This window comes from Procambarus clarkii, chromosome 55 (genome assembly GCF_040958095.1).
Source record: "Procambarus clarkii isolate CNS0578487 chromosome 55, FALCON_Pclarkii_2.0, whole genome shotgun sequence".
NCBI lineage: Eukaryota > Metazoa > Arthropoda > Malacostraca > Decapoda > Cambaridae > Procambarus > Procambarus clarkii.
Window position 1 is genome coordinate 9,615,353 of NC_091204.1, and position 11,148 is coordinate 9,626,500.

Below are 11,148 nucleotides of genomic sequence, written 5' to 3' on the forward strand. Positions count from 1 at the left end.
GCACATCTCCAGTTTCCCTATAATGATCCTTTTTCCTCTTTCAGAACTCCAGTCTGTCCTGATCATCTGTGGTACTTCAACAGGGAGCTCAGATGACGTTCAGTGAGTTACTTCTCCATCTCCTTTACCACATTTCAGTAATTACTGGATATTTATAACAGTATCTGGGAGTCGTCGTCAATTCCTGAGGACTATAGCTCGAGGTGGTTGTTTTTCCTATTCGGAAACCCGGGTTTCTAGGGACATCTCTAAGGACTTACGCCTCATTGCTCTCATGAGTTGCATCTAACTCTTTGAGCGTATGGTCAATGTCCGTCTGATGTGGTTCTTGGAACACTATCACAACCTCTCACCTTCACAATTTCGCTTTCGCAAGTGTTGCAACACGACTGATATCTTGGTGAACTTGGAGGTCTATATTCGTACTGCCTTTGCTGTGAAGATCTCTGTTGATCTTACCCTCTGTTGTCGCGGTGATGACTCCCCTTTCCTCCAACGGCGGCTTCATCTTGCGATTGATGTCGTGTCGTCGTGGACCACCAATCATGGCTTCAAGTTCTCTCCGGCTAAGACTTGTGCTATGACCTTTACTTGGAAGCAGGTCGTCCTTTGACCCCCCCTCCCAAACTTCGTGGGTAGGTGATAGGCGCACGCTCCTCTCTCTACATTACTCTCTCGTGCTGTCAACACTCGATCACGGCTGTTCTGCTTAATCGTCTGCCTCTGCATTTTGGTGCTCTTCACCATACTTGGTTTCGCCTCAGTTCCGGTGCTTCTCGTTCGAGTCCCACCGTGAGCCTGTATGTTGAAACTGGCATCCTGTCTCAACAGGACCGCCGTGATCGCTGTCTTCGCTACCTTGCGCGGTCCCTACAACACCCTCGCTCGCTTGTGTCGTGTTTTTTATTATTATCCTTCCTGTGGGCCCCTGTTCACTTAAACCACCTTCCTCTTTCTGTACGGTTGTCTCACTTGTTCTCTCTCTCGGTTCGTGTTACCAATGTTTATTTCTGTATCGCTCCATCCTTGCCTCCAAGGAGAATCCCTCTAAGTTTTGTAAAACCTTGACCCCACATCACCTACGGAGCCGGTCGGCCGAGCGGACAGCACGCTGGACTTGTGATCCTGGGTTCGATCCCAGGCGCCGGCGAGAAACAATGGGCACAGTTTCTTGCACCCTATGCCCCTGTTACCTAGCACTAAAATAGGTACCTGGGTGTTAGTCAGCTGTCACGGGCTGCTTCCTGGGGGTGGAGGCCTGGTCGAGGACCGGGCCGCGGGGACACTAAAAGGCCCCGATATCATCTCAAGATAACCTCAAGATAACCACATGACTAAGCATCTTTCTCTCCTACAGTTTTGAAATGCCCTTTCCTTGCACAGTTTTCTTCACACTCCCGCTCCGTCGCCGTTTTCACAGATGGGTCTAAGTTTGCACACGGTGTAGGCTACTCTGTTGTGTTTCCTGACTGCACCTGTATGTCTCGCCTGCCTTCAGAGACTAGCATCTTTACGGGCAGAACTTTATGCAATTTTATTTGCTCTTCAACTGCTTTCTCCTTGTCAATCTTCCTTTGTTGCACTTAATTCTCGCAGTGCCCTCGTGGCTCTGGAGTACTTTAATCCTGTCCATCTTGTGGTAGTCGAAATTCAGTATTGGCTGTTTATCTCCAGCAGACTCATGACTGGAGTTCTGGGTTCCCAGACATATTGGTGTGTCCTTAAATGAGCGTGCGGACGCTGCTGCTAAGTAGGTTATCCGCACTTGTCCCATCCCTCGTAAAGGTGTTTCTTATTCTGACTTTTACCCGGTTAATCATTCTTCTATCCTTGCCCATTGGCAGTGTCGTTGGTCTTCCGTTACTAGAAACAAACTGAGTGCTCTTAAGGGGGGTATCTTCTTGAGGTTATCTTGAGATGATTTCGGGGCTTTTTAGTGTCCCCGCGGCCCGGTCCTCGACCAGGCCTCCACCCCCAGGAAGCAGCCCGTGACAGCTGACTAACACGCAGGTACCTATTTTACTGCTAGGTAACAGGGGCAGAGGGTGAAACAAACTCTGCCCATTGTTTCTCGCCGGCGCCTGGGATCGAACCCAGGACCACAGGATCACAAATCCAGCGTGCTGTCCGCTCGGCCGACCGGCTTCCCTAGTGGGGTAGTGTCCCTGTGGCCTTCCTCCCACCACCGTAACGGTGGTGGGAAACGGCTCTGGCAAGGTTGCGTATTGGCCATACACGTTTAACTCACGGACACTTAATGGAGCGCCGCCCTGCTCCTTATTGTCCAAACTGCATTGTCCCTCTTATGGTCTGGCATTTCTTTATTGAATGTCCGGACTTCCACGACGTGTGTGTCTTGCTTCCCGATTCTCTCGCGGTCACTAGACCCTGAATAGTATCCTTGGTGAATCAGATACCTTTGATATCGTTCGCCTTATATACTTTTGTTCTAGCATTGACATCCTTATTGATATTAACACCTTATGAATATACTGCATTAGAAGGTGCTACGGTCTCCCTGGCTTGGTGCCTTCTTTTGATAATTACTTATTTGCTTCCTTACCCGTAAGCCCTGTATTCAGTCGCTCCTTCGACTTTCACATTAATCTGCAGCTTGGCTATAACACACTATACTTTTTCTGATCTTAAGCTCTCATCTGTAATTTTACGGATGCTGTGCTCTCCGAGTCTCGTCCAATTTCACGGTGCGTACTAAGAGAAGCTTTGTTATCTTTCTTTGTGCACCTTATAGTATATACCTCATATTTTTAACTGCATTTGAGAGACATCTGTTTTCATGACTGGCTCTAGGCACTTGTTCTTGCCATTAAAAACCTGGTACCCAAGGCAATTTCCTTAAAAATTTTCGCCACTCACCCAGACGCGTGAGTAGGAGGGTGTTACAATCCCCCAGTAAGTGTTACAGCTCCCAGTAAGTAACTGGGGCTGTAACACTTATAGCCCCAGTTACTGGGGGTTACTGGGTTACAGCACTGGGGCTGTTGACGGGTTCGACTTGCACCCGTCAACATTTTAATATATGTTAACATATCTTCCATGATTTTAATATCAGCAATGGCTCTTAACCCAACCCCGACTCAAGTTAATTTTCTCAAGTGTTGCAAAGTGACTGACATCATACTGGGCTTTGTGGTTTAAACTACCATGCCCTTCACCTTCGTGTAGTGAGGAGGGCTCACGAATGACCCCCTGGGGCCATTGGAGGGTTTGCTTTGGTTCTCGCAAATGCCCTTCTTGGGGCATTTGTGTAAAGAAACCATATATGATACTGGTCAGGTCATTGGACCACCTGCCAGAGGGGTTACCCTTCAGAGGCAGCTGCAGAGGAAGTAGGTTTGGGTGTCCGGACTGAAGTGTGAGGGACACACAGGTCTTTGCCCAGGTGTTAGATTATGTTCAATGCAGTAGGACCCTCATATTAAAACCGTGAAGCACAACTTCAGACGATACGCCTTATCCTGCACCAGCCAGCACTCAGCCTCCCTCCCCTCTTCATACTGGGGGCTGTAACACCAGCCCCTCTTCATACTGGGGGCTGTAACACCAGCCCCTCTTCATACTGGGGGCTGTAACACCAGCCCCTCTTCATACTGGGGGCTGTAACACCAGCCCCTCTTCATACTGGGGGCTGTAACACCAGCCCCTCTTCATACTGGGGGCTGTAACACCAGCCCCTCTTCATACTGGGGGCTGTAACACCAGCCCCTCTTCATACTGGGGGCTGTAACACCAGCCCCTCTTCATACTGGGGGCTGTAACACCAGCCCCTCTTCATACTGGGGGCTGTAACACCAGCCCCTCTTCATACTGGGGGCTGTAACACCAGCCCCTCTTCATACTGGGGGCTGTAACACCAGCCCCTCTTCATACTGGGGGCTGTAACACCAGCCCCTCTTCATACTAGGGGCTGTAACACCAGCCCCTCTTCATACTGGGGGCTGTATCACCCTCCCCTCTTCATACTGGGGGCTGTAACACCAGCCCCTCTTCATACTGGGGGCTGTAACACCAGCCCCTCTTCATACTGGGGGCTGTATCACCCTCCCCTCTTCTTACTGGGGGCTGTATCACCCTCCCCTCTTCATACTGGGGGCTGTATCACCCTCCCCTCTTCTTACTGGGGGGTGTATCACCCTCCTCTCTTCTTACTGGGGGCTGTATCATCCTCCTCTCTTCATACTGGGGGCTGTATCACCCTCCTCTCTTCATACTGGGGGCTGTATCATCCTCCTCTCTTCTTACTGGGGGCTGTATCACCCTCCTCTCTTCTTACTGGGGGCTGTATCACCCTCCTCTCTTCATACTGGGGGCTGTATCACCCTCCTCTCTTCTTACTGGGGGCTGTATCACCCTCCTCTCTTCATACTGGGGGCTGTATCACCCTCCTCTCTTCTTACTGGGGGCTGTATCACCCTCCCCTCTTCTTACTGGGGGCTGTATCACCCTCCCCTCTTCTTACTGGGGGCTGTATCACCCTCCCCTCTTCTTACTGGGGGCTGTATCACCCTCCCCTCTTCTTACTGGGGGCTGTATCACCCTCCTCTCTTCTTACTGGGGGCTGTATCACCCTCCCCTCTTCTTACTGGGGGCTGTATCATCCTCCCCTCTTCTTACTGGGGGCTGTATCACCCTCCCCTCTTCTTACTGGGGGCTGTATCACCCTCCTCTCTTCTTACTGGGGGCTGTATCACCCTCCCCTCTTCTTACTGGGGGCTGTATCACCCTCCCCTCTTCTTACTGGGGGCTGTATCACCCTCCCCTCTTCTTACTGGGGGCTGTATCACCCTCCCCTCTTCTTACTGGGGGCTGTATCACCCTCCCCTCTTCTTACTGGGGGCTGTATCACCCTCCTCTCTTCTTACTGGGGGCTGTATCACCCTCCCCTCTTCTTACTGGGGGCTGTATCACCCTCCCCTCTTCTTACTGGGGGCTGTATCACCCTCCCCTCTTCTTACTGGGGGCTGTATCACCCTCCTCTCTTCTTACTGGGGGCTGTATCACCATACTAGTAATCGAACACGCACATTTTCCTCAACCAGTGTTGTTTCATGATATGTTTTGTCCCACCACATGACCTAAATATTTGACGTCACAATTACCTTGTCCATCCTGATGGTTTCCACATATTACATCATCTGGTTGACCCTTAAATCCTTCCAAACTGGAACACGTCTCATTTAGGCTTTTTTTTAAGTAGGAATGCTGCCATGTCTGGAATTGAAGATACTCCAGTTAGTCTGCAAAAAATCCAAATAAATACCAGCACTGTCATCCTCCTGATGACAGGAGGATGACTGCGATGTGGAATAGGGAACCAAAACTGCCATATTAAATACATCGTCTAAGCTCAGTTATCCTATCCACCAGGTTGACATTCGTTGTATTCGGCCCTCCTGCAGCCATCTCCTTAGCTATTAAGATCACTTTTGATAGTCACAACCTCTCGCCTTATATTCTCGCTGGTGTCAGGTTCAGTTGAGGAGTTCATCCCCCTCTACACACACCTGTAACAGGTGCTGGAAATATGAGCATGGAACCTCGAAGTGCAGTAGCATGGTGTTCCCCCCTTGTGTGGTGACTCCGACCATTGTAAATCAGATTTTCCTGTTCATGTTCACTGTATTTTCACGCTTATTTTCTCGCTGATGCATGCTTTGTAAATGTCAACATGCCTTCCTCAACTTGAAACGTTGAGGTCGAATGTTTTCCCGAGGTTCGACGTCCTTCCTCCTGTACTGCATTACACTCATCTTCGCACACTTCTTTGCTTCCTCAGCTCCACACCAGTTTCTAAGCTTAAGCCACGACACCTCCACCATCTCCGCTTCTTCTCCTTCTGTGATCTGATGTCAGGGAAATTCCTTTGGTATTTCCAGCCTATGTTTCCATCATTTCTTCCCTGTCCGATGTATTTGTCTCGTTTCTGCGAGTCCTTACTCTTCCATCTTCATTATGAACCCCCTCCTCATACTCTTGGTTCTGTGTTCCTCCATAGTCCTCCCCTCCATCTTTTGTCCCTCCTCATGCTATCATCTGGAGCCACGACGATAACCACTCTCCTCTCAACCATCTTTGTTTCACCTCCTCTTGTTCTTATTCCCTGCCTGAGACAATAGTCTGCGCAGCTGAACGTGAGAGGTGAAAGTCCTATGTCTCGACCATATCTGTTGACACCTCTCTCCAGGCCTAGAAGAAAATCCATAAAATTATGGGTGGATTTGTTCTAGACATTGCCTGTCCTTCACCTTGGTGGCTCCACTATTGAGGCAACCCGTCCTCTTAAAAATAACGTCACTTTTGGCTCGTATGCGCACTATGGCCAAATTTGGACGTAATTTGAAATGAAATTGACTCACAAAAGTGACGTTCTGTTCCGTTTTCTATTTGAGTCGTTTGGCGTACGCACAGAGGTTATGAGAGGAAACTTTCAATTCACGTTTTTCATAACGTTTTGAAACTTTGAGAATTTCCTGCCCACTTAACCTACCAGAGGACCCTTAACTTACTGTTGTTGAAAAAAAAAAATCCCAAATTTATTTTCCATTTTTTTTTATTTTCAAATTACGTCCAAATTCGGCCATACGGGCAAACGGCCAAGAGCAACGTTCTTTTTAAGAGGACAGGTTGGTCGAGGACTCGGTGGTGGCCGCAAACGAGCTGGTTGACACTTCTCAGTCATTAGTTCTGGTTCTCGTCTTCCTCTTAATTACCTTTCTTATGATCCATTTACTCATTCTCACTCTTATGGACTTAAACATTCGCCTCCAGCTCTCTAATAATGATCGACTCACACTTTCTGAACATCAGTCTACAAGTTCCTCTACAAATCAGAGGAACTCTGGGGCCGGATTCACGAAAGCACTTACGCAAGCACTTACGAACGTGTACATCTTTCCTCAATCTTTGACTTCTTTGGTTACATTAATTAAACAGTTTACAAGTATGAAAACTTGCCAATCAACTGTTGTTATTGTTATAAACAGCCTCCTGGTGCTTCGGAGCTCATTAACTGTTTAATAATTGTAAACAAAGCCACCAAAGATTGAGAAAAGATGTACAGGTTCTTAAGTGTTTGCTTAAATGCTTTCGTGAATCTGACCCCTGATTTGTAGGAGGGTGATAAATCAGTGGCAGACTCTGGCAGCATTTACAAGATGGCGAGTCGTCTCCCTCTGTATTCTGTGCCGTATTTGCTGCATATCCACAGCAGTTGCTGGGAGACTTGAGCCCCTGAAGACTGACTCTGAGCCCCTGAGCCATCCCATTCCCTAACTCAGGGAACTTCCCCTAAATGTTTTCGCCATATTGCCCTGACAAGTTGTCTGCAAACTTGATAAAACTGTTAATGTACGTCTTATGTGGTTCCTAGAACACAATCGCATTCCCTCCCCCCCCCCCCCTCTCAATATGACTTTCATAATTGTCCCAGCATGACTGATATCTTATTGGATTTGGTCTACATTCATTCTGCCTTTTCTGCGATTACCTTTGTTCTTGTTGTGCATCATATTGGGTTATGCCTCGGCTCTGGTGCCCTGTGCTTATCCTCCACCCAGAGCTTGAAGGTTGCCATTGTGATCGTTACTGCTACCTCGGATGGTCCCACTTCTGAAAGTTTGCATTCACCCACATGGTGAATGCTCCTTCTCTTCCTACTCTTTAAGAAACATCTTTTCATTGAATGCTTCATTGCTCTCTTCATAAATGCGTCTCAGTCTGCCGACGACGTTCGCTACGCTGTTTTTCCTGACCAAGTCAATAAGTGCTGCCTGCCAGGGAGACTGGCATCTTCGCATTGTAACGTTATCTTGAGGTTGTCTTGAGATGATTTCGGGGCTTTTTAGTGTCCCCGCGGCCCGGTCAAGCAGCCCGTGACAGCTGACTAACACCCAGGTACCTATTTTACTGCTATTTTACGTTACGCAATTTTTCACGCTCTTTGCCACCTGCTGCTTTATCAACGTTTCTTTACTAATGTGATTGACGCCATGTAGTGATCCTATGGCTCTGGAACAGTGAAAACCCAATACCTGCCGCTTCTTATATCTTGCTAATTTAACACAGTCGAATTTTGCCAGGTTCCCAACCAAATTGGGTCTCCGTGGTGTAGTGGTAAGACACTCGCCTGGCGTTCCGCGAGCGCTATGTCATGGGTTCGTATCCTGGCCGGGGAGGATTTACTGGGCGCAATTCCTTAACTGTAGCCTCTGTTTAACGCAACAGTAAAATGTGTACTTGGATGAAAAAACGATTCTTCGCGGCAGGGGATCGTATTCCAGGGACCTGCCTGAAACGCTACGCGTACTAGTGGCTGTACAAGAATGTAACAACTCTTGTATATATCTAAAAAAAAAAAAAAAAAAAAAAAAAAAAAAAAAAATATTGGAGTTATTTCAAGTGAATCTGCAGACACTGATACTAAGGCCATCACAATTACAACATTTCCAAGAAGGGGGCTTCCTTATTCAGGTTTCTACCCAGTCAATCATTCCATAATCCGTGACTATTGGCAGTGCCGTTGAGTAGGCATTACAGGTAACAAAGTGTGTACTCTTAAGTGATCTTTCCCCTCTGGTCTTCCTCCTACCACCATAATATATGGTGGGAAACGGCTCTTGCTAGGATGTGCACTGCTCGCACGTACCTAACTTGTGGACAAGTAATGGATCACCTTTCTTTCCCCCCTGTTGACCTAATGGAGCTGCCCCACTTAAGAGGCAGTAGAATGCACCTCCATGGAGAATGTTCTGATTCTTAGGATGATCATTTGTTTTGTTTTTCCTATTCCCTCCAGGTCATTTGTCTTCATATGCCCCTTAATGAATCCTTTACCTGTAGTGTCACTTGCATCGCCCGCTCCCTTCCCAGCCCGTTGCCGTCGTGAGGGGGGCTTAGTGGGCTCCAGCCCGTTGCCGTCGTGAGGGGGGCTTAGTGGGCTCCAGCCCGTTGCCGTCGTGAGGGGGGCTTAGTGGGCTCCAGCCCGTTGCCGTCGTGAGGGGGGCTTAGTGGGCTCCAGCCAGTTGCCGTCGTGAGGAGGGCTTAGTGGGCTCCAGCCCGTTGCCGTCGTGAGGGGGGCTTAGTGGGCTCCAGCCCGTTGCCGTCGTGAGGGGGGGCTTAGTGGGCTCCAGCCCGTTGCCGTCGTGAGGGGGGCTTAGTGGGCTCCAGCCCGTTGCCGTCGTGAGGGGGGGCTTAGTGGGCTCCAGCCCGTTGCCGTCGTGAGGGGGGCTTAGTGGGCTCCAGCCCGTTGCCGTCGTGAGGGGGGGCTTAGTGGGCTCCAGCCCGTTGCCGTCGTGAGGGGGGCTTAGTGGGCTCCAGCCCGTTGCCGTCGTGAGGGGGGCTTAGTGGGCTCCAGCCCGTTGCCGTCGTGAGGGGGGGCTTAGTGGGCTCCAGCCCGTTGCCGTCGTGAGGGGGGCTTAGTGGGCTCCAGCCCGTTGCCGTCGTGAGGGGGGCTTAGTGGGCTCCAGCCCGTTGCCGTCGTGAGGGGGGGCTTAGTGGGCTCCAGCCCGTTGCCGTCGTGAGGGGGGCTTAGTGGGCGACAGCCGGAGTGTGTGATGCTCTTTGGGACGGCTTGTCCTCTCTCCTTTCGAAGCCTTATGCTCCTGCTCCTGTCCTCTCCAATTTTACTGGTAGTTTTCCTCTTCCTCGTGTTTCCTCCCCATCTCTTCTCCTTTCAAATTGTGCCCTTCCTGTCGTTCTCTACTGTTCTTTCTGATGTTTTCTTCTGTTTTGATGCCGGGTGTTTGGGGGGGCACGTGCGCACACCCATTGAACTGTGGTACCCGAAGTTGTCGAGCGAGGGGGCGCTCTTATCGTCAACCTTTGCCTTCGTTGCAGAGCCCATTCTCGACGGACTGACGGCTGCTTAGGTGCCGATTGCAGGGTGTATATCCACGATACACCCCTGGGGGGGGGCCTCTGTGTTGTCAGGTGTCCTGTCATCTAATTGTGGCTCCATAGTGGGTTTCGGGGCTTATTCGTGGATTATTTTTTTCCGTTCGTTCTTATGCCTTTTTTCAAACCCTCTTTTACCATCTCAGACTCGTGGTGTACGCGACCTGGACCTAGATTCAGGAAGCTCTGTGTATTTCTTCGTAAGTGGGTTTGCTACGAAGGTTCCTAAGTGCGCCCTAAGAAGATGCTTAGGTGCGATTCAATAACGTCCACTTAGGAAGAAATTTGTTGGTTCACCTGCGTGCCGATAGAGGTCACTACTGTGTTTCGTTTGGCCAATCAGAGAGCAGCAACATTCTTCATATTGAAGATTTAGCGCTGGCTTATCGGAGCTCTACTGCCTCCTATTTACGTCGAATTTTCTTATAAAATTAGTATATTTCGAAGTAAAACAATGTTTTTTCAACTTCTACAGACAGCACCGACATTGTAGTAAACAAATATGTTACATTTGTTGTGTACCTACGTAATTCTAAGAGATGCTGTGTAGCTGTCCTTGTTGCTCGGAAGATGCGCTGACAATTATTGTATATATTTACTGAATTTACCCAAGGGCCACTAACTATCTAGTGACCTCGAAGAGGACAAAAAGCCGGCGGCTTGTTAAAGGGCCCGCCAATTGTCTTAATGATATTTTTTAGCTGGAATTTGGCATTTACGGCTTCAGCGGGTAGGCGGTTCCATGGGTTTATAGCCCTCTTGGTGGAAAAAAAAATCTGTTTTCAGTCCTACTTGAGAGAACATACTCTCCAACACTATATCTGTGATTGCCCTGTTATCAGTGACGTCATACCAAATGGTATGAGGTATTTTGAGCTCTGTAATTACTTCATACACTCAGGAATATTGGAAGATATTCTTGTGCTGCACCCAGATTTTGTCAGTGGAGGCTAATAGATCAGCATTAAGTATTTTGTTCTCTCCTAATTCCATGTATGACTGGCCATCCTGTGAGGTGAGGACGTTGGGTGAGCTTGTAGTTGGTTTTTGATCTACACTGTGTGGTCCTTTATACAGAATAGGGAAGCAGCACATTGCTGTGTATACCTAAACATGTTTAAAAATACATTGTTTGAGAGGAGTCTTGTAGAAACTGGTAAGAGTAATTATAATATAAAGTTTTCATGATTCAGTGCTTACCTCTTGTGAAAATCGCGAAGAGTTGTTTAGTCAGAG

At 48.7% G+C, this 11,148-nt stretch overlaps 1 protein-coding gene across 7 annotated transcripts in view; it reads left to right on the top strand.

Annotated features, from left to right (window-relative positions):
• The window catches only part of LOC123748304 (uncharacterized), a 67,304-nt gene that overhangs the window by 43,177 nt on the left and 12,979 nt on the right, over nt 1-11,148 (top strand). For 3 of the 7 annotated variants that reach the window (XM_069305453.1, XM_069305452.1, XM_069305454.1), the window contains one exon: nt 45-102. The exons of the other annotated variants lie outside the window; for them this stretch is intronic. In XM_069305453.1, the coding sequence (XP_069161554.1) occupies nt 93-102 (10 nt within the window). In that variant the 5' untranslated portion in view covers nt 45-92. The remainder of the gene's footprint in view (nt 1-44; nt 103-11,148) is intronic. 7 annotated transcript variants of the gene reach the window in all.